The sequence below is a fragment of the Mesoplodon mirus genome, assembly GCF_964341445.2.
Source record: "Mesoplodon mirus genome assembly, chromosome: 12".
NCBI lineage: Eukaryota > Metazoa > Chordata > Mammalia > Artiodactyla > Ziphiidae > Mesoplodon > Mesoplodon mirus.
Window position 1 is genome coordinate 40,409,962 of NC_138988.1, and position 27,595 is coordinate 40,437,556.

A 27,595-nucleotide genomic window follows, 5' to 3' on the forward strand; every position below is an offset into this window, starting at 1 on the left:
CCGGTCCGGGAGGATCCCCCATGCCGCAGAGCGGATGGGCCCGCGAGCCGTGGCCACTGGGCCTGCGTGTCCGGAGCCTGTGCTCCGCAGCGGGAGACGCCGCAGCGGTGAGAGGCCCGCGTACCGCAAAAAAAAAAAAAATTAAAACTGAGAAAAATATTTAATTCACTTAAAATAACAGTGAACCCCTTTTGAGTTAACATAATTAACATTTTTATGAAAAATAGCTTTTTTTTTTTTGGTTTTGTTTTGTTTTGTTTTTTGTTTTTTGTGCGGTACGCGGGCCTCTCACTGTTGTGGCGTCTCCCGTTGCGGAGCACAGGCTCCGGATGCACAGGCTCAGCGGCCATGGCCCACGGGCCCAGCTGCTCCGCGGCATGTGGGATCTTCCCGGACTGGGCATGAACGTGTGTCCCCTGCATCGGCAGGTGGACTCTCAACCACTGCGCCACCAGGGAAGCCCTGAAAAATAGCTTTTGAAAAAAGGTATTAGTGAGAAGTATAGCATTTATATATTTTAGCAAGTCTATAATGTTTGGCTTACTAGAATACAGCTGGATTTTCATATTTGCTTTTCTACCAGGTATGTTGTTTTAGTTTAAGTATATTAGAAAAGTCTGGTATCACCTGGATATGTAGTTGGAAGCACGAGAAGTATCTTAATGGCCTTTTCAGGTAATTATGAATATTCTTCTTTGATACAGACATCTCCCTCCTTTTTTTTTTTTTTAAACAAATTGAAGGTTTTTGGAAACCCTGCATTAAGCAAGTCGGTTGGTGCCATTTTTCCAACAGTATTTGCTCACCTTGTGTCTCTGTGTCACATTTTGGTAATCCTCACAATATTTCAAACTTTCTTATTGTTATTTTATTTGTTACAGTGATCTGTGATCAGTGGTCTTGAATGTTACTCTTGCAAAAAGATTATACACTGAAGGCTCAGGTGATGGTTAGCATTTTTTAGCGACAAAGTACTTTAAAATTAAGGTACAGTGTTCTTTTTAAGACATATAATACTATTGCACACTTAGTAGACAACAGTATAGTGTAAACATAACTTTTGTATGTGCTGGAAAACCAAAATATCCATGTGACTTGCTTTATTGCAGTATTCGCCTTATCTCAGTGGTGCAGAACTGAACCCACAGTATCTCTGAGGTATGCTTGTGTTACATTAAAACTTGACCACTGATAGTTTCTTAAAGCTTAGATGCAGCATGGAATCCATTGGTCTCTCTTGCCCTTGTAATGGATCTTTTATCCATGTATGATTGCATAATGTCTTTCATTGATAAATTGGAAAATATTGGTTTACTGAATTATGCAGATCTTCCAAATGTTGATGCAGTTCATGATACAATATGAAAAAGTCTAATTTGATAATACTGTGGCCAATCTCAGTAGAAAAGTCTTTTTAAAAGTAGAACAAGTGGGACTTCCCTAGTGGTACAGTGGTTAAGAATCTGCCTGCCAATGCAGGGGACATGGGTTCGAGCCCTGGTCTGGGAAGATCCCACAATGCCGCGGAGCAACTAAGTCCGTGCGCCACAGCTACTGAGCCTGTGCTCTAGAGCCCGTGAGGCACAACTACTGAAGCCTGCGTGCCTAGAGCCCGTGCTCCACAACAAGAGAAGCCACCGCAATGAGAAGCCTGCGCACCGCAACGAAGAGTAGCCCCCGCTCGCCACAACCAGAGAAAAGCCCATGTGCAGCAGTGAAGACCCAACACAACCATAAATTTAAAAAAATAATAAAATAAAAATTTTAAAAATGAGCTTTCATGGTGGATAAGTATTTTTCACAATTGTAATTTTCACTTAATCATTGGCAACAAACACCATCAGTTGTTTTCCTTGGAGTGACTTTTTTTTTTGTTAAGTCTTTATTGAATTTGTTACAACACTGCTTTTGTTTTATGTTTTGGTTTTTTGGCCACGAGGCATGTGGGATCTTAGCTCCCCGGCGAGGGATCAAACCCATGCCCCCTGCATTGGAAGGCAAAGTCTTAACCACTGGACTGCCAGGGAAGCCCCTGGAGTGACATTTTTGAGAATCATTGTTTATTTTTGGATAAATGTCTGCCAGATATCTGTGTCTGTAAAACCATGGTGTGTTAGCAATTCGTTCTAGTGATGATATTCAGTGAAAAAAGTGGCTACTTGAACTTGAAACTCAATCACAAGTGCTTTTCCTTTAGACAGCCATCATGCTTTGAAAGTTGATATTTAGTCCTCTTGTGTACCTCCCATTTCATAACACTGAAGATTAAAAACACATGGGCTAAGATATTTAGATTCAATAAAATTAATAATCTTTACTGTTTCATCAAGGAAATGTTTAAGTAAAGTTGGCTTATTTTGCTTCTGCAGGTGTGTGGCACTGAAGAATAAAATGACAAGACAGTATGGTGCCACTGCCTTGATTCATACTAAGGGGTCATACTAATTGCTTTTGCACCATTGAGCAAATGTCAGCATAATGAACAGACAGTAATGTCCTAGTATTATTCTGAAAATGATTTTGATCTTTCAGTTCCTGTGAAAGGGTCTGGTGCTCCATGAGTATCCAGACTACTCTTTAGGATACTTTGGGCCTGGTGATGGCTCATGTTTCTGCATTGCTTTAATTTGATTTTGAGTTGTTCTAACAGTTGTGGTTCATTAAGAAGTTTTAGTGGTGTATTAACTCTTCCCTTTTCTTTTTTACACCCCTCTTCTACTTTTCCTTATTCTCTCTTTGTCTCTCTCTCTCTGTGTCTCTCTGGATCAAAATTCAAAAATATTTGTTCTTTTTGAGTTTTTACCACTATTTTAATTTATTCTTATCCGCCCATTGAGTATCAGTGATATGCAAAGATCTTCTTTTCTGAGCTCCTTTTTATTTGTTTCAGCGCTATCTTCTCTAGCCATATGTGCTATGGATGTTAATTTTAAAGTTCTCAGTATTTGTGGGGGAATGTATGGGATATGCTTTTGTATTGCTCGTTTAGAATCTGTGGGCTCTAGGGAGAAATTCAGTTGTGCAACACTACCTGAAACAACAGGCTCCTGTCAGTCAGCTCTTTTCCTTGCTGCACATTGATACTCAAAATTTTCTCCTCTGCTACATTAAGATTTGTGGATAGTAAATACAGAGTGAGGTCAGAATGGCTGAGCTACTGTTTAACCTGAGCATATTCAAGAAAACCACAGTATCCCCACACAATAGTGCATTTTCTCTCCTGCAGGTGGAACCTGTACAGTGGTTGATCTTTCTTTTAAACATGCTGTTGAATCAACAGGTGTTGTCTGCACTTACACAAAGAGAAACAAAAGACTTCCTAACAGCATTGTTTACCATTAACACCTGTTTTTATAGTTTATTGGTAATTAATAGCTTAATATGAAGTCAGAAGAAAAATTTTTAATCGATTTATAACCAAAAACATGGTCAATTTCTCCTTGATAAATCTGGAAGATTCATTAGGGTTTATTGTTGTCTGCCTACCCCTGCCCTCACCAGAATCATACCATTTTATTGGACAAGTGTATCACACAGGCAGCTTCCCAAATATTTAGGATTATTCTTTTTTTTTTTTTTTTTTGCGGTACGCGGGCTTCTCACTGTTGTGGCCTCTCCCGTTGCGGAGCACAGGCCCTGGGCGCGCAGGCTCAGTGGCCATGGCTCACGGGCCCAGCCGCTCCTTGGCATGTCGGATCTTCCCAGACTGGGGCATGAACCGTGTCCCCTGCATTGGCAGGCGGACTCGAAACCACTGCACCACCAGGGAAGCCTTAGGATTATTCTTGAGACCACCACTTTTTTTTTTTAACCTATCCCATGCTTCTCTTTTTTTTTAACTTCTTTTTTGGAGTATAATTGCTTTATGATGATGTGTTAGTTTCTGCTTTATAACAAAGTGAATCAGTTATACATATGTCCCCATATCTCTTCCCTCTTGCATCTCCCTCCCTCCCACCCTCCCTATCCCACCCCTCTAGGCGGACACAAAACACTGAGCTGATCTCCCTGTGCTATGTGGCTGCTTCCCACTAGCTATCTGTTTTACGTTTGGTAGTGTATATATGTCCATGCCACTCTCTCACTTTGTCCCAGCTTACCCTTCCCCTCCCCATATCCTCAAGTCCATTCTCTAGTAGGTCTGCATCTTTATTCCCATCTTGCCCCTAGGTTCTTCATGACCTTTTTTTTTTTTTTTTTAGATTCCATATATATTTGTTAGCATACGGTATTTGTTTTTCCCTTTCTGACTTACTTCACTCTGTATGACAGACTCTAGGTCCATCCACCTCACTACAAATAACTCAATTTCGTTTCTTTTTATGGCTGAGTAATATTCCATTGTATATATGTGCCACATCTTTCTTTTTATGGCTGAGTAATATTCCATTGTATATATGTGCCACATCTTTCTTTTTATGGCTGAGTAATATTCCATTGTATATATGTGCCACATCTTCTTTATCCTTTCATCTGTTGATGGACGTTTAGGTTGCTTCCATGTCCTGGCTATTGTAAATAGAGCTACAATGAACATTTTAGTACATGACTTTTTTTTTTTTTTTTTTTTTTTTTGCAGTACATGGGCCTCTCACTATTGTGGCCTCTCCCGTTGCGGAGCACAGGCTCCGGATGCGCAGGCTCAGCGGCCATGGCTCACGGGCCCAGCCGCTCCGCGGCATGTGGGATCCTCCCAGACTGGGGCACGAACCCGTGTCCCCTGCATTGGCAGGCAGACTCTCAACCACTGCGCCACCAGGGAAGCCCTCCATGACTCTTTTTGAATTATGGTTTTCTCAGGGTATATGCCCAGTAGTGGGATTGCTGGGTCGTATGGTAGTTCTATTTTTAGTTTTTTAAGGAACCTCCATACTGTTCTCCATAGTGGCTGTATCAATTTACATTCCCACCAACAGTACAAGACGGAGACCATCACTTTTATTTAAAAATACTTTATTTGATATGGTTTCTTATCAAAGCACAGTTATTATACGGAATGCTGCAGGTTATTGGTTTTGGTTGTGTTCAGTTTATTGTGTTACTACAAATATTGGGGGCATAATTTGAATTTTGCAAATGACCAAAGTGGAATCTATTCATTGGACAAATGAATGCAGTTTGAAAAAGATCTTTAATTGGTAGACATGCATAAGATCAAGAAGATGGAGTCATGTTTGAGTAAGATTTCATTTGTAAAATGTGTGAGGAATTTCAGGTGTTTCACCTGAAAATGCATCATCAGTATAAGAAGCCACAAAACGCATCATCGGTATAAGAAGTCCTTACAGCAGTTTGAAGTGGCATTGATAGAATCAGGGTGCCAGAAAGAAAGAAGAAATAGCACCATTCTATTCCATAGTGACTAAGGGGATTTTTAAAAAGAGGCTTTCACGATTTCTCTTTTTTTTTTTTTTTTTTTTTTGCGGTACGCGGGCCTCTCACTGTTGTGGCCTCTCCCGTCTCAGAGCACAGGCTCCGGACGCGCAGGCCCAGCGGCCATGGCTCACGGGACCAGCCACTCCGCGGCACGTGGGATCCTCCTGGACCGGGGCACGAACCCACGTCCCCTGCATCGGCAGGCGGACTCCCAACCACTGCGCCACCAGGGAAACCCTCAGGATTTTTTTTAAGTCCACAACTGATTACAGTATTCTTCCTGGTCATTTATCATTGTCCCTGGCTTTGAAATTGAGAAAACTTGAATCTGTGAGCTTGTTGGTTCTACCTGGTTAACTTTTCTTTCTCATGCCTGCTTTGCTTTCTCATGCTTTGTATTTATTATCCCTTAAGTAATTAATGGCCATAAAATCTTGCACCTACAAAGAAAATCCATGATAGGTATTAATATTTGTTTATCCGTAGATGGGTTTCTCATTTTATACTGGCCAGATTATAGAAACAATAGCATTAGAAGGTATTCAGTAAGCAGCCTCAAAGATTTTTCTCACAGTGTGCATCCACTTGACCTACTTTGCCTTGATATGCAACCCAAGAAATATTTTTTCCTGTGTAATTTTATTTATTTTTTCTTGATATACAGCTGATTTACAATATTGTGTTAGTTTCAGGTATACAGCAAAGTGATTCAGTTATATATATAATTTTTCAGATTATTTTTATTACAAGACATTAAATATAGTTCCCTGTGCTATACAGTAAATCTTTGTTGCTTATCTTCCTGTGTAATTTTGAATTACACTTTAGATGAGTATATCTTCCAGTAAAAAAAAAAATTGTCCTGAGGAAAGCCTTTTTTTTTTTAAATACAGGGATTTTTTGTTTGTTTGGTTGGTTGGTTGGTTGGTTTTTGCCGCGCTGCTTGGCTTGCAGGATCTTAGTTCCTTGACCAGGGATTGAACCTGGGTCCCTGGCAGTGGAAGTGAAGAGTCCTAACCACTGGACTGCCAGGAAAATTCCCCAGGTTGTTTTTTTGATGCTTGGAGCCATGCAAAAGTCAGATTACTTTTCCTGCTTTAGTCCCGTTTCCTGTGGTTAAATTGAGCACATTTTATTGGGTACTGTGTTTCAGGCACTGGGGTAGATGCTGTAGCTTGAGATGGCTAGGCCATAGTCTCTACAGTTAAGGAATTCATAGTCTAGTCTGTGACAGAAGCCGATTAAAACACAATTAGAGGTATGACTGGAGCGTGAGAGGTACAGAGGAGTGGCTGTGCACCTGGGCTGGGCGGATGAGATACAATGGACAGCTTCCTGGAGTGTGGTGCTGGTGTTGGTTCTAGTACATGATAGTTCCAGTGCAGAACAAACTGTGCGTAGGCACAGTACTTAGGGACAGTGTTGTGAGATCTGGGTATTTCTGGAACATTAAAGAGTACGGAGGTGAGGTGGAAGAAGTAGCAGAGCCCTGGTCATGTTTGGCCTTAATTCTGTAAGATAATGATGAACACTGAAACAGTTTCAGGCAGGAGAGAGATGGTGTCCTGTGTCAAACATACTTCACTCTAGCAACAGGAAGAAGGATGAATTTAAGGGTAGAGAGACAGGCAGTTCTAAGAATCCAAGTAAGCAGTGGTGAAGACCCCGGTGATGACAGGAGGAATGAAAGTGTTCTGTAGTGTAAAATGTCTCCTAATAACTTTTCTGTATATGTCACCCTTCTCTTCCTTCCCGGCCAGTTGGTCACCATGTTGTTTTGAAAACATCTCTTCCTTCTGCCCCTCTTATGTAATGCGAGTGCCCAGGCTCAGAACTTCACTGTTTCTCAGCCTTGTGCTCTGGCTTGAATTTTGCATGACAGTTCCTTAGCTTTATTCTGGAAAAAAACCTTCCTGAACTTTCTTATTTTTCTCTGGCTGAAGGAAAATGAATAAAGAAAGAAACTTTTAGAAATAAGTTTGTTTGAAAAGGTTACACTAGAACATGTCAAGAAAATCTCTACCCATAATCAGAAATTTACGACAGTCTCAGTTATATGTTTCTGGCCCCAGAGACCCTAATGAGATAGATTGATTTTTGTTTTTTGTTACAATCTGGGTCTTTTTTCTAAAGCAGTTCCTTTTAGAACTACCCAAAGCCACAGACTGTCCACAGGATACCCAGAATTAGCCTTGTTTTTCAAGGGATTTAGTGAGTAAGGTGATTTGCTGGCTTGGGTTTTTGAGGAGTCCTGTACCACTCCAGTGAGAAAGAAAGCCTGGAGCAGCAGTTGGAGTCCAGATTTAAGAATTCACTGAGGTGGGACTTCCCTGGCAGTCCAGTTGTTAAGACCCCATACTTCCAGTGCAGGGGGTGTGGGTTCGATCCCTGTTCAAGGAACTAAGATCCCGCATGCCTCATGGCATGGCCAAAAAATAAAATTAAAGTAAAAAATTTAAAAAGAATTCACTGAGGCAATAAACATGGAGAGAACCTTCATCATGGTGAACTCATCTTAACACAGTATTAGCAAATCAGGCTCTACAGTAGGGTTTTTAGCCACGCCACTGTTAACATTTTGGACCAGATAGCTTTTTTATTGTGGGGTCTCTTATGTGCACTGTAGAATTTTTAACAGCATCCACGGCCTCTACCCACTAGATGCCAGTAGCACCTCTCCAATTGTGTCAACCCAGAATGTCTCCAGCCACTGCCAAATGTCCCTAAGGAGACACAATTGCCCCTGGTGGCAAGTCATGGCTGTAGATAGAACCATGTGAGAGTAGTAACTTTGGTAGCTACAGTAGCTCCCCAAGAGATTCTTTTACCCAGTTCATTCCTTGACTTTCTCAGCACAACCTATTTGTGGCTTCCTTCATATTCTTCTATCTCCCTCCCCCTTGGAGACTGCTTTTACTGTTTTTGTTGGAGTTTTTCAGCATTTTCTCTGAAAAGTTAAAAAATTTTAAACTAGAAATGTGTGTACTCTATGAATTTTAGCATCAGTTTCGGAATTTTTAACAAAAAAAATGTTTGAATGGGATTGCGTTGAATCTGTAGTTCGGTTTGGAGAGATTTGACATCTTAACAATATTGAGACTTCTAATGAATGAACACAGCATATCTCTTCATTTATTTAGGTCTTTGATTTCTCAGCATGTTTTATTTTTTCCAGCATATTGGTCTTACACATTCTTCATTATATTTTTTCCTAAGTATTTCATTTTTGTGCTATTTTAAATACTTTTTTCCAGTTAAAAAATTTTCATTGCTAGTATATATAGAAATATAATTGAGTTTTTCTATTATTGTTTTAACTGGTGACCTTGCTGAACTTTTTAGTTTAATACCTTTTTTTGTAGATTCTGTAGTATTTCCTATATAAACAATCATGTGTGTATTAATAAAAACCAATTGTTCTTCCTTTGTAATATGCATACCTTTTATTTATTTTTCTTGACTAATTGAGAATTTAATATAATAATGAAAGCAATCATAGCTACCTATTTTCTTATGAACAGTATAACCATTTTCGTTATTGTTTTTAAAGTCTATCTAAAGAACAGTCACAGGCTTCTGATGTCATTAAATACTTCCTTGTTACCTGATATTAAAGCTCCTGTTTTTTTCCATTATAGGCTTTGGAGATGTATAAGGATGATTGGAACAAAGTGTCAGAACACGTTGGAAGTCGCACGCAGGATGAATGCATCCTCCACTTTTTGAGGCTTCCCATTGAGGACCCATACCTTGAGAATTCTGATGCTTCCCTGGGGCCCCTGGCCTACCAGCCTGTCCCTTTCAGTCAGTCAGGAAACCCAGTCATGAGCACTGTTGCTTTTTTGGCATCTGTGGTGGATCCTCGTGTGGCATCTGCTGCAGCCAGAGCGGCTTTGGGTATGAACTTTCTTAAGCCATCTCACCAGAGTAACAATTTCAGATAATGGTTTAATACTTCCTTTCATGCTAATTTTATCTCAGATTTAAGTGTTATTGGCTGTTATATTCATTTCAGTTATGTAAATAACAAAAAAAAAACAGATATTACCCCTTGAAGATACCATGTTGTATTTGAAGTATTATAATATTTTAAACTAAAACACTTAAAATGTAATAATTTTCAAACTAAGAGCATTTATTAAGAATTTAGGGCTTCCCTGGTGGCGCAGTGGTTGAGAACCTGCCTGCTAATGCAGGGTACATGGGTTCGAGCCCTGGTCTGGGAGGATCCCACATGCCGCGAAGCAGCTAGGCCCGTGAGCCACAACTACTGAGCCTGCGCGTCTGGAGCCTGTGCTCTGCAACAAGAGAGGCCTCGATAGTGAGAGGCCCGTGCACCGCGATGAAGAGTGGCCCCTGCTTGCCACAACTAGAGAAAGCCCTCGCACAGAAACGAAGACCCAACACAGCAAAAATAAATAAATAAACTAATAAAGTCCTACCCCCAACATCTTCTTAAAAAAAAAAAATTAGAGGGACAAAACAGGTTTTTAATGGTATGTTTTGTGATTCATTCAGAATTTTCTATAATTGGCAAAAAGGAGTCATTTAACATTCTTGGATTACAATAATTCTAATTAGAATTTTCTCATACCATAGAACTCTTTCTTGACTTTCTGGTTGTTTTATCCTTATTGTTGTCTTGATTAAAATCTGGCCAGCAGAGTTAGATGAAATTTGGCCAGCAATTTTTTATTCTTTTTTATTATTTTTAAAATATTTATTTAGTTTTGGCCGCACCTTGTGGCATGTGGGATCTTAGTTCCCTGACCAGGGATTGAACCAAGGCTCCCTGCAGTGGAAGTGTGGAGTCTTAACCACTGGACCACCAGGGAAGTCCCTGGATAGCAGTTTTGATTGTTACTAATAGAAATTTAAAGATCTCCTGTTTATATAGTAAGACACTGTGACATGTAAGGTAAAACTTAGAGTCATAGAATTTCATTACTGTACATGTTTATCTCCTTTGGCCCTCTTGATTTGCTGGGGTAGATCAGATCGAGTCTCCAGAAAGGTCACTAGGTTACACATGATACACTAATGTTGTGTCAGATTACCTAGTTTACATTGAAGCAAATATTTATGCAAAACCAGATCACTGTTCCATTTTTATTCTTAAACAGAAGAGTTTTCTCGAGTCCGGGAGGAGGTACCACTGGAATTGGTGGAAGCTCACGTCAAAAAAGTACAAGAAGCAGCACGAGCCTCTGGGAAAGTGGATCCCACCTATGGTTTGGAGAGCAGCTGCATTGCAGGCACAGGGCCAGATGAGCCAGAGAAGCTTGGTGAGTCACTGCTGCCCCCAAGGACAGGGATAATAGGTGTTGTATTTTCCTGTCAGCTTGCTAGAATAATTGGGTCTGCTTGCACTTAAGAGTGAGTACAATGATCAATAGAAACTTGCATCATAAAAAATTAATGTATAATTTTTTTATCTCTTCCTTTTATGATAGAATTTTTAAAATTGTCTGATAACCGTTTTTGTTTTATTTTTGGCTGTGTTGGGTCTTTGTTACTGCGTGCAGGCTTTCCTCTTGTTGCGGCGAGTGGAGGCTACTCTTCATTGTGGCGTGCAGGCTTCTCACTGCTGTGGCTTCTCTTGTTGCGGAGCATGGGCTCTAGGTGCGCAGGCTTCAATAGTTGCAGCACGCGGGCCCTAGAGCATGCAGGCCTCAGTAGTTGTGGTGCGTGGGCTCAGTAGTTGTGCCTTGCAGGCTCTAGAATGCAGGCTCAGTAGTTGTGGTGCACAGGCTTAGTTGCTCCACGGCATGTGACCTTTTCCCCGACCAGGGATCGAACCCATGTCCCCTGCATTGGCAGACGGATTCTTAACCACTGTGCCACCAGGGAAGTCCCCTCATAACTGTTAATAATATCACAGTTGTGAGGTGTCTGATGCCTGTTTTTAGATCTAGGTTTTGAGCATATAGACATAAGAATTGAGAAAGGACTTCTGTGGTTATTTTAATTTATATGTTGCTGAGTAGGTTTAAGTTTATTGTTGTTTTGGGTGATTTTTAAATTGAAATAAAATTCATGTAAAATTCTTCATTTTAATCACTTAAATGTATGTAATCCAGTGGCTTCTAGTAAATTCACAGTATTGTTCATTCATCACCACTATCTAATTCCAGAACATTTTTGTCACCCCAGAAGAAAAACCCCATACCAATTAAGCAGTCACTTCCCATTTTTTCTCTCCTTAGCTTTGTTGGCCATTACTCTGCTTTCTGTCTCTATGGATTTGCCTATTCTGGATATTTCCTATAAATGAAATCATACTATTGTGGCCTTTTGTGTCTGACTTCTTTCAGGTAGCATAGTGTTTTCAAAGTTCATCCATGGTATAGTGTAATTCAGTACTATGCTGAATAATATACTTGGGTGGATATACCACATTTTACTAATCTGTTAATCAGTTCATGGATATTTGTATTGTTTCCGCTTTTTCATTCTTTTGAATAATGCTGTTATGAACATTCATGTACCGGTTACTTGGTGATTTTCTGCTGCTTGGGTATGTAGGAGTGGAACTACTGGATCATGTGGTAATTCTTTAACTGTTTGAGGAACTATCCAGCTGTTTTCACAGTGGTTTTACCATTTTGTTTCCACTAGGAATATATGAAGGTTCCGATTTCTCCATATCCTTGCCAACACTTGTTTTCCCCTTCCCTTTTTAAAAAAAATACCCAGCCTAGGTGTGTGTGAAGTGGTATCTTATTGTGATTTTTATTTGCATTCAGTCTGAGTATTGCCATCTCAACAGTGTTAAGTCTTTCAAGCAATGAATATCAGATGTCTTTCCATTTATTTTAGGTCTTTAATTTCTTTAAGCAGTGTTTTGAAGTTTTTAGTCTTGTATTTCCTTTGTTAAATCTTTTCCTTTGTATTTTATTCTTTTGAATGTTGTAAATGAAATTGTTTTTCTGATCTTAGGGGGAAAGCTTTTAGCATTTTATCATTAGTATGATGTTATATGTTCGATTTTCATAGATGCCTTTTATCAACTTTAGAAAGTTCCCTTCTGTTTCTGTTTTGTTGAGTGTTTTTATCATGAAAGGATGTTGGATTTCATCAGCTGCTGGGGTTTTTTTGTTTGTTTTGTTTTGTTTTTGCTGCACGCACGGTATGCAGGATCTTAGTTCCCTGACCAGGGATGGAACCCGTGCCCCTTGCAGTGGAAGCGCAGAGTCTTAACCAGTGGACCACCAGGGAAGTTCTCATCAGCTGCTTTTAATGTATCAATTGAGATGATTGTGTGGTATTTTTACTTTATTCCATAAGTAAATATTTATGTGTTACATATTAATTGAGTCTCACCTGTTGAACCACCTTTGCATTTCTGAGATAAATCCCACTTGATCAATGTGACTAATCCATTTAATATTCTATTAGATTAGGTTTGCTAGTATTATGTTAAACATTTTTGCATCTATAGTCATAAGGGATATTGGTTAGTACTTTTTATTTCTTGTGATACCTTTGTCTGGTTTTGGTATCAGGGTAATACTAACTTCTAAGAGTGCTTTAGAAATTGTTCTAACTTTTGGAAGAGTTAAAGAAGTATTGGTGTTTGTTCTTCTTTAAATGTTTGGTAGAACTTGTATGTGAATCCTTCAAGTCCTATGCTCTTTTTTAATATTCTTTTAAATTGAAGTATAGTTGATTTACAATGTTGTGTTATTTTCTGCTGTACAGCAAAGTGATTCCATTATACATATATTAATTTTTTAATATTCTTTTCCATTATGGTGTATCACAGGACATTGAATGTAGTTCTCTGTGCTATACACTAGGACCCTGTTGTTTATCCATTCTGTATATAATAGCTTACACCTGCTAACCCCAACCTCCCACTCCATCCCTCCCCCAATTCCCTCCCCCTTGGCAACCACAGGTGTGTTCCCTGTGTCCATGAATCTGTTGGTTTTATAGATAAAGTTCATTTGTTCATATTTTAGATTCCACATATAAGTGATATCATATGGTATTTGTCATTTTCTGACTTACTTCACTTAGTGTGATAATCTCTAGGTCCATCCATGTTGCTGCAAACGGCATTACTTCATTCTTTTTTTACAGCTGAGTAGTATTTCATTGTATATATGTATCACATCTTCTTTATCCATTCATCTGTCAGTGGACATTTAAGTTGTTTTCATGTCTTGGCTGTTGTAAATAGTGATGCAGTGAACGTTGGGGTGCATGTGTCTTTTCAAATTACGGTTTTCTCTGGATATATGCCCAGGAGTGGGATTGCTGGATCATATGGTAATTCTATTTTTAGTTTTCTGAGGAACCACCATACTGTTTTCTTTAGTGGCTGTATTTAAAATGTTTTTTGACTACTGATAGAAAATCTGTTTACTTGCTATAGAAAGTGTATTCTTTTTCTTCTTGAAACAGTTTTGGTAGTTTGTGTTTTTCTAGGAATTTGTAGATTATCAAATTTGTTCACCACACACACAAAAAATCATAAAACCCTAAGTAGAAACAACTCAGATATCCATCAACTGTATGGATAAGCAAAATGTGGTATACAATGGAATATTATTTGACCATAAAATGGAACAAGTGTTAACATATGCCACATCATGGAGGAACCTTGTAAACATTTTGGTAGGTGAAAGAAGCCAGTAAAAAGAGACAATATAGTATGTAATTCCAATTATATCAAATGTCCTGAATAGGTAAATCTATAGAAACAGAAAGTATATTAATGATTGCTTAGGGTTGGGAGGAACAGCGGTAAAGGGGGATGATAGCTAAAGGGTATGGGGTTTCTCTTTGAGGTGATGAAAATGTTCTGAAATTTACTGTGGTGATTGTTGTACATATCTGGGAAGATACTAAAATTCATTGAATTGTACTCATTTTAATGGGTTGATCATATGGTGTATGAATTATATCTTGGTAAAGCTGGGTTTTTTTAAAGTTCATAATGTTTTTATATTCCTTTAAAATTTTTTAAATTATTTATTTATTTTTGGCTGTGTTGGGTTTTCGTTGCTGCACGTGGGCTTTCTCTAGGTGTAGTGAGCGGGGGCTACTTTTCGTTGCAGTGCGTGGGCTTCTCATTGCGGTGGCTTCTCTTGTTACAGAGCACGGGCTCTAGGCATGCAGGCTTCAGTAGTTGTGGTGTGTGGGCTCAGTAGTTGTGGCTCGCAGGCTCTAGAGCGCAGGCTCAGTAGTTGTGGCGCACAGGCTTAGTTGCTCTGCCGCATGTGGGATCTTCCTGAACCAGGGCTTGAACCAGTGTCCCCTGCATTGGCAGTTGGATTCTTAATCACTGCACCACCAGGGAAGGCCCTGTATTCCTTTTTATTTCTGTGAGGTTGGTAGTGTTTCCATTTTCATTCCTGATAATAGTAATTTGGTCCAGTTTTTTTTCCTTCATCAGTCTAGAAAAAGGCTTGTCAATTTAATCTTTTCAAAGAACCAACTTTTGATTTCAGTGGTTCTCTGTATTGTTTTTCTATTCTCTTAATTTATCATCACTCTGATCTTTATTATTTCCTTCCTTCTCTTGCTTTTGGTTAAGTTTGCTCTTCTTTTAATAGTGCCTTAAGTTGGAAGATGGGATATTGATTTGAGATCTTTCTTCTTTATTAATGTAGATAACGTAGACTTTCATAGCTATATAAATATCTTTTTGCTGCATTCCATAAGTTTTCATATGTTTTGTTTTTGTTTTCGTTCTTCTCAAAATATTTTGCAGTTTCCCTGGTGATTTCTTCTTTGACCCATTGGTTGTTTAAGAGTATGTTTTTTAAACCACTCAGTGGTCTTAAGCTATTCTTCCACAAACTCTTAAAATGGAAAGAGGTTGATAGAAAATAGTTTCTTAAAAAAATAAAACAGCATGTTGTTTACTTGTACCAATTTGTGAATTTTTTAGATTTCCTTCTGTTATTAATTTCTAGTTTCATTCCATTTTATTCACAGAAGATAATTTGTGTGATTTCTATTTTTTAAATTTTATTGAGACTTGTTCTGTTGCTTAACATATTGTCTGTCCTGGTGAAAATATTCATTTTGTATTTTGCTATCATTGAATGGTATCTTCTATGTATGTTTGGTGTGGCTGGTTTATAGTGTTGTTCAAGTTGTCTGCTTCTTTATCTTTTTTCCTAGTTGTTCCATCCTTTTTGAAATGTCTTGAAATCTCCAACTATTGTGGGTGGACTGTATTCCTTTCTTCAATTCTGTCTGGTTTTGCTTCATACATTTTGAGACTCTGTTGTTAGTTGCATGTATGTTTATAATTGTTACATCTTTTTGATGGGTTGACCCTTTTATCATTATATAATATATTTCTTTTTCTCTTGTAACATTTTTTGTTTAAAAGTCTGTTTTATCTGATGTCAACATACCACTCCAGCTGTCTTTTAGTTGCTGTGTTTTCATGGAAAAGCTCTGAGTTCATTACCTCTGAGTTCTCTCATCTGTAATAAGAAAGAGATGGTTAGATACTCTCTATAAAGTGTCGTTTAGCTATGCCAGTCTGTGATATTGGACAAATGATATTTTTGCTAGTAAGGACTTCTATCTGTTTTTGTTTAATTGATCTTGAAGAGGAGTAGAATTTTAATAAAGTAGCTTCATAAGCAGTACTTGACTTCTCAAACGAGAAGTGTTCCTATATAAGAGGGTAATTTTCACACTAAAATACAGTAAAAATACTGTTTTGTATACAATTATCAGTAGTGTATTTCCAACGTTTCTTATGTTGTTCATTAATTTTTTCATTGATCATGAAACAATTTCTGAAGAATAATTCAAGCTAAAGATTTATTGCTGTCATCTTGCGTAATAGTTCTGACTTTGTATCAGTTGTATGAAATTTATACAACCTATGCTTCAGCTGCAGTGATTTTGTCTTTTTCATTTATTCTTATAGGATAAAGATAATATGAAGTAAAAATTTAAATTGTCAGCCAATATGCCACAGATGATACCATCTGAACTCCTGGTGCTCTCTTCTAGGTGGTTTGAGTAGGTACCAGTAAGGTCTCTTCTGGCCTAAAATCTTAGGGCTTCCATGAGTTTGCATAGGGCCTACCCCTGTTGTTTTCTCTACTTTCTTGAAAGTGTCAATCTAGCAGTTTCATTTTGCAGATAATGGAAACAGATTGTCAGATTAATCAAAGCTCTCACTCTAGTCTTCAGAACAAATTATTGACCTAACTGTTCTTGATACTGGTTACTAATCCAGAGTACCAAGACTTTGAGTTAAAAAGTAATTTACAGTATCCACAGTATTTCTTAGTTTGAAAACTCACTTATTTTCCTTTCTCTTAGATGCAGACTGAAATTAGCAAACCAAGCCACATCTCTGTTGCTCTTTGTTGATTCTGCACCATGAGGCAGTGCCCAGCTCACGCCAGGAAAACCTGGGTCTATTGAATGCCTGGGAAAGGTCTTACTTTCCTCAACTTTTTTTGTGTGTGTTTTTGGTTCATTTGTAGGGTCTTTTGGTTCCCTGTGGTCATGGAATTGAAAAGGGTTGGCAAAGCCTTCTTATTTGATTCAAAGAAGTTTCTGTACTCTGCAAAATCCGGGACATGGTTTTACTGTAAATCTGTTTTTAAAATTTTGGTAGATGATACCATAAAGGATTAGTGGTTAAGAAACAGGTTGCGAAGTTGGCCATTTCTAGTTTAGTGGGATTTAAAAGAGGACCAAAAAAAAAAAAAAGAAAAAAGAAAATCTAGCAACCTTAGTCCTGTGGGGCTAGATTTTCCTGATTCATTAGTGAATGTATGATTTGTAAAGCTTGGATCACACTGCTGCAGGAAGCACTGGAGACTACAAAGGGTGATTCTTTGAATGGCATGAACACTAAACTTCATTCGTAGGACCTGGAGGTGGCCTATCAGGTAACCTTTCTGAAGTGCAGTGTATACTCACTAGTTGCAGCAATAGAATTTGGGTCCTTTTACCATTTAATAAGGGTTAAGGAAAGTACCAGGCTAATATGAATATTTCTAAATGAGTTGTAGACAGAATTCTATAACTAATGCTGGCCTATTACAGTTAAAGTGATTTATATTGGCCTGAGACTAATAGAATAAATTAGGAAACAACAAATGGTGCTCCCTGTAGAACTGGCTCAGCAGAGTTGTAGTGGGGAGTCAATAGTATATCTCCTGTCTTTCTGAACCACATTACAAGTTCAGAGTTCAAAGAAAGGAAGTATCAGATTTACATTTAAACTTATACTTTATATAACAAAATAGTGCCTTATTACATAGCACACAGATTTGAGATAGAATGATGTAGGTTTCCTTATCAAGGTAATACTGTGCCTGGGTGGTAGATTAATCATACTTTTTATTGTGATACTTAATTTACAGTTACACTAGTAACTTTTATGTATTAATGATGGTAAAATGATAATATGGGAAAAAATAAGTAAGTTTCCTTACAAAATACAAGACTGGATTTCTCTCATTAGCCTATCTAACTTTTTATTGTGGATTTGGGGGGAAGTATTTGGTGAAATAAAAGTTAAGATAGGGCTTCCCTGGTGGCGCAGTGGTTGAGAGTCCGCCTGCCGATGCAGGGGATACGGGTTCGTGCCCCGGTCCGGGAGGATCCCACATGCCGCCGAGCGGTTGGGCCTGTGAGCCATGGCCGTTGAGCTTGTGCGTCCGGAGCCTGTGTTCCGCAACGGGGGAGGCCACAGCAGTGAGAGGCCCGTGTACCACAAAAAAAAAAAAAAAAAAAAAAAAGTTAAGATAGGTGAACACTAGGTCTGAAACACCTTATTTTTCATTTATTAAGAGGCTTCTCATGGAAATTATTTAGGGAAGTAAGTGTTGTCAAAAGGAGTTTCTTTTTTTTTTTTAAGATGTTGGGGGTAGGAGCTTATTAATTTATTTTTGCTGTGTTGGGTCTTCGTTTCTGTGCGAGGGCTTTCTCTAGTTGTGGCAAGCGGGGGCCACTCTTCATCGCAGTGCGTGGGCCTCTCACTATCGTGGCCTCTCTTGTTGCGGAGCACAGGCTCCAGCCGCGCAGGCTCAGTAGTTGTGGCTCACGGGCCTAGTTGCTCCGCGGCATGTGGGATCCTCCCAGCCCAGGGCTCGAACCCGTGTCCCCTGCATTAGCAGGCAGATTCTCAACCACTGCGCCACCAGGGAAGCCCCAAGAGTTTCTTTTCTTTTTTTAATAAATTGTTTTCTAATGGTGGTGCTGCTTTTTTTTTTTTTTTTTTTTTTGGCTGCATTGGGTCTTCATTGCTGTGCATGGGCTTTCTCTAGTTGTGGCAAGCAGGTGCTATACTCTTCGTTGCGGTGCGTGGGCTTCTCATTGCAGTGGCTTCTCTTGTTGTGGAGCATGGGCTCTAGGTGCGCGGGCTTCAGTAGTTGCAACATGTGGGCTCAGTAGTTGTGGCTTGCAGGCTCTAGAGTGCAGGCTCCGTAGTTAATGGTGCTCAGCTTAGTTGCTCCACGGCATGTGGGATCTTCCCGGACCAGGGCTCGAACCCATGTCCCCTGCATTGGCAGGCGGATTCTTAACCACTGCACCACCAGGGAAGTCCCAGGAGTTTCTTTAGCGTCTTTTAACACTGTAATCATTGATTAGTATCTACTGATTTCTCTAAGTCTGTATGGTTTTTGTTTGACCAGAGACCATTCGAGGAATAGAAAAAATAATACTGATATTTGAGACCTTTTTTATTTAACCTAAAAATATTATGAGATTTTATTTGCTTTCAGTTATAGGGGAAGGTGAGAGAAGTTAAGACCAAAGAAATGAAGAGAAGCTTTAAACATTGCTTAGAAGTCATCGGAAACCAACATTTCTTTCTCAGTACCCATGTTTGTCATACATTATATAGGGGTTTTCTGTTTCGTCATTTAAGGTTCTTTTCAGGACAACCCTTTGGAGAAAGTGGCATTGTTATTAAGTAGAAGCAAGGAAACTAAGGTGTTGGCAGGTTACATTGGCATGCTTGTTAAGAATGGGGTAAAATTTGAACCTAAATGTCTCTGACCCCAAAGCTCAACCTCTCTTCCCTGTAGCATGCTGCCAGGAGTAAAATGTGTAGGAATGTTTGTGTATTTTTCATTCATTGAACGAGGATCATTAAAGGTCTAATAACTCCATTGTACGTATTACGTTATATACTATGGCAAATGCAATAGGAAAAGACCCGGCCCTCCCGAAAACCTAGGCTCTGCATAAAGAGACAGGCAAGAGTGACTGTGGATGTTTCATCTATACAAGATTAAGTGCTGAGAAACTCACAGCAAAATTCAGTGTATGAGCCCGTACTACATAACCGTTCTGAGATGGGATATCAGTTGTTGTTGTTGTTGTTTTGCGGTACGCGGGCCTCTCACTGTTGTGGCCTCTCCCGTTGCGGAGCACAGGCTCCGGACGCGCAGGCTTAGCAGCCATGGCTCACGGGCCCAGCCGCTCCGCGGCATGTGGGATCCTCCCGGACCGGGGCACGAACCCGTGGGACATCAGTTTTAAGCTAAACTTTTTTTCCCCTTTTAACTCCGAGTTAAATAAGACTGTAAATATGTTGTGTTGTCATGGCGTCTCATTGTGTTCTGGGTGCTAGGGTACTGGTAAAGCCAACCAAAATTCCTGCCCTTGTGGACTTTATATTTTATAGGTGGAAGATAGACAGGCATCTAATATGTAAAACTTAGAATGTATAAATTAAATGTGAATATGTGGAAAGAGTGTGTTGGCTGGTAAATGGCATGGTGAAAATAGAGCAGGGACCTGTCAATAAGAGTGAAGTGTGGGGAATTGCAGTTTTAAATGGTCAGGGAATGAATGTCTCACCAAGAAAGTGGCATTTGAGCAAAGATGTAAGTGGAAGGCAAGGAAGGGGGAACTGTGTAGACATCTAAGGTCAGAGGGTTCCAAGCATTGGGAGCAGCCAGTATACAGGCCGCTGGACAGGAGCCGCCTGGCGTAGCTGAGGAATAGCAAGGAGAATCATGGGCAGGTAGCTGAATTGCAGGGTAGAGGAGGTCAAGGGAGATTATGAGGGGCCTTGTGGGCCATTGTAACATTTTAATGTTTACTCTGAGGTGGAGCCAAATGAGGGGTTTGAGGAGAAGAGTGTCAGGGTCTGACCTATGTTTTTAAGTTTTATTCTACTAGGTTGAGAATAGACCCCATCTAGGAATTGTTAAATTTGATTTATTTTTCAAATAACGTACGTAATATGTTTGAATATTAAAGATTTTTATTTTATCACTAAGCCTTTTATTAAAGAGCTTCATTAATTTTTTTTTAATTTGATCTGGAAACTAAACAAAATAGCCTTTCTGATAACCTGTTTACTTGTAGCCAAACATACTGAAATGTTGATAGGATAGCACAGTGAAGTCTCGTATCCCTACCAGTTAGGTTCAATTTTGCCATTTTTATCTATCTAGGAATCTAATAAATAATTTTTATTTTATTATTATTTTGGTGAATTATTTCAAAGTAAGTTGTAGACATCATGATTCTTTGTATCCCCTAAATAATTCAGCATGTGTCTCCTAAGAATAAGAACATTTTCCTAAATAAATATCATAACAGAATGACTCTCAGCCCCTTTTAGGTCATCAGCCCTTTCCCCTAGAGAGTTGGAATGTATATGTATATTTAAGAATCTGTCAAGAGTCTGTCAGATACTTATTATTGTACCCTCCATTTGTATTTCCTAGCGTCAAGTATTGGTTTTATTTTATTTATTTATTTTTGCTACTGAGTAGATTTACTGTCTGTATCTTAATTCTGGTTTAGAGGATTTTGAAAGATTAAGTTCACTGATACTTTTTCCTTATAATTGACTATGCTTTTAAGGAAATTGAATCACAAATAGAACATTCAGAGAAGATTCTTCCATATCAGTGAGTGGATTAACACCTTATGGAATACAGGACTCCAAGGAGTGTATCTTGAATAATTTGTCACAGCTCTGTGTAGAAGAACCCAACTCATTACTCCTAGTTTTGAGAAGGTTAAGAACTAGTCTGGAGTCCATCAGGAGATTAAGAAGAGCATCCTGATAATAATAACATTGAAAAGGTCACTTTCTAGGAACATAAAGCCCAGAAGTGATTGTTACAATTCTTGCCTCAGATACTATTCACAGCATATAAATAGCCTCATTCTTCTCACCCTGAGGATTCCCATAACATCTTTAAAATCAGGCAGTTCTAAAACACCAATATGTGAAAACATGCTAGGCTAGTGAACCTCAGGAAAAAGTGGATCAGTATTTGATCTTTGACTACGTCATGTGGAGTGGGCTTCTCTCTTCTCTTTGTCACTGTTTTATTTGAAGGGCTCTTTCAGATCTATTTCAAGAAGCATTGAAATAGAAATTCAGACTTCTGAGCAGCTCACAATAGGACATTTAACCTCTAAGGACTAGTTAGGATTTAAGTGACTTGCCTAATGAATCATATTTATTAGATGGTAGGATAAGAATTTTTAGGAAGAAATTGGCTTCCCTTATGTAATACAATTGTCTGCCTTTGGTGACCTTTTTTTTTTTTGGTCAAATCAGGTATAACTATATCAGTTACTTGATATAGCGCTCTTGGTGTGGGGCAGTTATGTAAGACACACGAAATACCCTCTAATAATTGGGGCTATTTTTTGCGATGAGTTACATATACATGGAAAAATAATTCAGTGTTGGAGGATTGGAGATAGAATGAAGTATACAGTATTAATTGTTCAAGGAGTGTAGATAGGAAGTGCTGTAAGAATGAACACAGTGGGACGTGTAATCTTAGGCTAAAGAAGACTTCACTAAGAAAGTAGGATTTGAGCTGAATGTTGAAAAAAGAGGTTTAGAATGTCACTGAGCCTGATTGGAACAAGTACAGTATTCAATTCCGTAGAACGATGTGAACAAAGGCACAGAGATGGAAGTGGAAGGTTGTTCAAATGGCAGGAAGTAAACCAGGTTGGCCACAATACAAAGTTCAAATAAGGATGTAGAAAGAGAGCAGCTTACAGAGGCAGGTTGGAGCTAGGTTATAGAGAGTTTGATACAAGGCTCGCGAGCCTGGTTAGACTGTATATTGCCAGCTTTATGGAACGTTTGAATTTTAATACAGGGAATGACATGATTAGTCTCCCAGAAGTGTCGAATGAGTTCCTACCATTCTCTCCTTCCCTGGGAAGACAAAAATTATTGGACGCACATTTCTAAAATGTTTTGGTCTCAGGACTTCTTTGACTTTTAAAAAATATCAAGGAACCCAGAATGCTTCTTCAGTTTACTTGGATTATATCTGTTGACATTTACTATATTAAAAATTGATAGTGGGAGGGCTTCCCAGGTGACACAGTGGTTAAGAATCTGCCTGCCAGTGCAGGGCACATGGGTTCCATCCCTGGCCCAGGAGGATCCCACATGACGCGGAGGAGCCAAGCCCGTGCGCCACAACTACTGAGGCTGGGCTCTAGAGCCTTTGAGCCACAGCTACTGAAGCCCGCGTGCCTAGAACCCGTGCTCCGCAACAGGAGAAGCCACCACAGTGAGAAGCATGCGCACTGCAACGAAGAGTAGCCCCCGCTCACTGCAACTAGGGAAAGCCCGCGTGCACAGCAATGAAGACCTAACACAGCCAAAAATAAAAAAAACAAACAAATAAATAAATAAATTTATTATTTTTTTTAAGTTTAAAAATTGGTACTAGGAAACTTTTAAACAATAATACATAGGTGCACATTTCTATAGCTGACTTCATCATGCAGCCTCTGGAAAGCCATACGCCACATTTGTGCGAGATGAGAGTGAAAAGGCAAGTAACATCTTTGTGTTGCTATGAAAATAGTTTTGACCTTGGGAACCCCCAGGGTACCTAGACCACACTTCGTGAATCACTGAATTAATCACCCTGTCCTTGAAGAATATTTATGGTGGGGGAGGGGATATCATTATAAAAAAGAGATACAGCTATAGGTAGAGGCACATGTGGAGGAAACATGATTATTTATGCTTGGGTCAGTTAGGGAAAGCTGCACCAAGGACGTGACCTTTTAAACAATAATGAAAAAGGTAGAAGGAATGAACATAGGTGGCATATTCTGAAAATAGTACAAAGAAGTCTGTGGGGAGCAGGTACTGTGGCCAAGGGCAGCTTTGTAGGTTTGGGCCTGATTTTGAAGGGCTTTTACCTTGTAGACTTTGAGGAAGATGTCAGAGAGTAGAAGTAACGGGGTTCTGTCTGTTTTAGGAAGTAACTGCTGGCAGTTTACAGATGATGTGTAGGAAATGGAGAGTATTCTCACCAAATCGTAATTCTTTCTAAAAAGCATCATTACTTATTCATAACATACTTTATTAAAGGCAGGTATTTTGCAAGCATTTAATTCTCTCCTCAAAGTTAACTTTTCCAGTTCCCTCAACTTTTTTTTTTTTTTTTTTGCGGTATGCTGGCCTCTCACTGTTGTGGCCTCTCTCGCGGTGCACAGGCTCCGGACTCACAGGCTCAGCGGCCGTGGCTCACAGGCCCAGCCGCTCCGCGGCATGTGGGATCTTCCCAGACCGGGGCACGAACCTGTTTCCGCTGCATCGGCAGGTGGACTCTCAACCACTGCGCCACCAGGGAAGCCCTCCCTCGACTCTTTGGGGAATGGTTTCTCTCTCTCTCTCCTCATTTTGGTTTTGCGAACCATATTATTACTAGACTGAAAAGCGCACTGCATTGCAGAAGCTAGGAGAAAGGGTTGGTGACTGGAAACCAAATAGTCTGGTGGATGAGACCATTTTCTATTTGTAGTCTCTGAAGACATTGTTATCATGGATGCTAGATAATTTGCTTCTCACCCTTGGTTGAGGTTCCTTCAAAAGTTTAGGAGGTATAGTAGTTATCTATTGCTGCATAACAAATTACCACAAAATTAGTGGCTTAAAACAAGATATATTTATTATCTCATAGTTTCTGTGAGTCAGAAGTCTATGCACAGCCTAACTTGTCCTCTGCTTAGGATCTCAAAAGGCTACAATCATGGTGGCTGAACTTCATTCTCATCTGTTGAAGAATCCACCTCCAAGGTCACTCCTGTTCTCAGAATTCATTTACTTCCAGTTGTAGAACGGAAAGCCTCAATTTCTTGCTGGCTGTCAGTTGGAAGCTTCCCTCAGGTCCTAGGGCCACCAGGGTTCTTTGCCATTTAGGCTTCCCCAGCATGGCAGCTTACTTCATCAAGCCATCAAGGAGAGTCTCCAGAGCAAGTAACAGCACAGGGTCTTATATAAACTAACATCCTGTCACCTTTGCTGTATTCTGTTGTGGCTAGAAACAAATCACAGATGCTACTCACACTCAAGAGAAGGGGTTCATACAAGGACATGAAAACCTTGAGGCAGGGATCATATGAGGCCACCCTCGCGTCTCACCACCAGTGTCCCTCAATTTCCAACATTAAAGTTGAGACCTTGAGAGTCCGACAGTGTCTTCAGAGTATCTTTGTTCATAAGCAGGACTATCATATTAGCATGAATTTTCTATCACAGAGGTTAGCAGACTTTTTCTATAAAGGGCCAAATGGTAAAAACTTTAGGCTTTTGCAGACCACACAGCCTCTGTCGCAACTACTCAATTCTGCCTTTGTGGTGCAAAAGCATCCATAGACAATACTTAAATAAATGAGCTCGGCTGTGTTGTGATAAAATTTTATTTACAAAAGCAGCCATCGTTGGCTGACCCCTTGTCGATCAGATTGGTCAGCTATCGCTGACCCATTAGTAACATTTTAAGAGAATGGGACATGGGCAGGTCATTTTATAAAACTAACTGGTCCTTTACAGAAAAGATCACACGAGGAGGGTAAGTCAGATAACAAACCAGATTGGGAAGGATCTTTGGCAGTCCAGGGAAGAATGAGAGCCCTTTGTTTTCCCTGAAGCAGTGCCAAAGGCCACGGAAAGGGCTCATGTTAATAGAGAGATAGGGTCTGGGTCCAGCCAACTGAACTTTCTGATAATATTAATAATTGTCATTGAGCACTCACTATGAGCTGGACAGTTATTGCATTTTACATGAAATAATTAGTTTAATCCTTAGCACTACCCTTGTGAAGGAAATAATAATAATTCTCCTTTTGTACATAAGCAAACTGAAGCCGCTGTCAACTAAGGAGCTTGCCCAGGGTCACTTGAGCTGGTAAATTGTGGGGACAGGATTCGTACTTAGTCTGTATCCAGAACTCATCCTATTTTTCTAGAGCAGGAGTTAGCAAATTTTGGTTCTTGGGCCAAATCCAAGTTGCCAGCTATTTTTATTTAGCCCACAATATATGAGAATGGATTTTACATTTTTTAATGTTTGGATAAAACCAAAAGAATAGTATTTTGTGATATTCAAAAATTATATGACATTTAGATTTCAGTGTCCATGAAGTTTTATTGGAACACAGCCACACCCATTCACTTCCAAGCGGCTTTTGTGGCTGATTTTGTGCTACTATGGCAGAGTTGAGTAGATAAAACTAAGACTGCGGGGCCTGCAAAGCTGAAAAGAGTTACTATCTCACCCTTTACAGAAAATGTTTACCAACCCATTCTACAGCATAAAGAGCTAATTGTAAACTGTGATGTTGGTATTTTTCCCTGGCTGACAAGGCATTAATTACCTGGTAAGAGGATTTTTTTTTTTTACTTTCTCTTTCTTTTTGTCTTTGGCATGTGGCTCACTAGTTTATGTTATATGTTTCTTATTTAAGTTGGGAATTTCATTTTATTCATTCTAGTATCTTCTTTCATTAACTCTGCAGACATGGGTCAGGCCATATATTTGTAGGGAAAGATTCTCAACCTTCTAATTTATTGACACCAACAAGGTGACATTAAGGGAGGGGACTTCTCTGGTGGCACAGTGGTTAAGACTCCACGCTCCCATTGCAGGGGTCCTGGGTTCAATCCGTGGTCAGGGAACTAGATCCCATATGCCACAATTAAGGAGCCCACCTGCTGCACCTAAGACCCAGTGCAGCCATATAAATAATAAATAAAATAGATATTTAAAAAATATGACATTAAGGGATATGTGAGTGGCTGCAACCTCTTCAGGGTTTACAGTTCTAGTGAGAATTCAGACCAAAGACAAGCGCGCGTGCGCGTGCCCTCTCTCCTTCCCTCCCTCTCTTTCTCTCTCTCTCTCTCTCCCCAAGAATATGTCTAATAGCAGCTATAAAAAAATGTTGATAGAAGACACTTTACATACTCTTCCACGTAGCATCTTGAGAAATACACAACTCATAATTAAACTCTTAATAGACATCTCCTTAAAAGTCGGAGATTTTCCCCCTTATAGAGGATCTGTCTGTAACTGCACCATCATTATATGAATAGATATTAATATTATGTAACTCTTCATCTTGGAATCATAGCTAATTAAAGAGCTGATATCAAATTTGGCTTGCCTTAAAATAGAGAGAGAGTGTTATCTTTTTAGAATGCAGAGCTATAGGTTGTGATTAGTTATTTCAAATGTAGATTATTTTTATTAAAAAATTATATTTTTCATTGTGATGACAAAAAGAACAAGTAATAAAATAAAACACAGCACAGCAACTAGAAGATTAGTACATCAGATTTATAAAGAAAAACATAAATACTATAGAAAAGTAAGTAAAAGACAAGAACAGTTATTTTACAGAATTTTACAGAATGACATATGACCTGTAAATTTAAGATACTCAAATTAGTTGTATGAGAAATGTAATTTAAAACCATAAAAGAACATCATTTTACACCTGCTACATCAGCAGAGTCTAACACTAGGAAGGTGTTGGATCAAGTGTTACTGGTCAACTTTGGGAAAAAACTTGGAGTTTCCTAAAACAGTGCTGCTCATGTTCAAGGTTCAGTGTTCCAAAATGTTCAATGCTCTTTTCTCCTTTCCTTTATTAAGAAACCTACTTTATGAAAAAATGACAACTGAATTAAAGAGAGCTTAGTGATGCATACTTCTTAACTCGGTGTGGCAACTGGTCCACACTTCAAGTAGCACTGCATCTAAGCAAAACCCTATGTGTGTACACTGTGCATTTCTCCCACATAATACTTATTCAGTGTGTAATTGTTAACTCAGCAAAGGTGGCCTAATGCACATTCAATTAAGAGTAACTTGTGAGGTGAGATCAGCTCAGTGCTTTGTGACCACTTAGAGGGGTGGGATAGGGAGGGTAGGAGGGAGACACCAGATGGAGGAGATATGGGGATATATGTATA

At 39.3% G+C, this 27,595-nt stretch overlaps 1 protein-coding gene across 1 annotated transcript in view; it reads left to right on the forward strand.

The window, feature by feature from the left end:
* SMARCC1 (SWI/SNF related BAF chromatin remodeling complex subunit C1) overlaps positions 1–27,595 on the forward strand; it is a 179,511-nt gene that overhangs the window by 98,662 nt on the left and 53,254 nt on the right. Inside the window, exons 20-21 of the mRNA XM_082637961.1 lie at positions 9,015–9,273; positions 10,500–10,661. Coding sequence (XP_082494087.1) covers positions 9,015–9,273; positions 10,500–10,661 — 421 coding nt within the window. The remainder of the gene's footprint in view (positions 1–9,014; positions 9,274–10,499; positions 10,662–27,595) is intronic.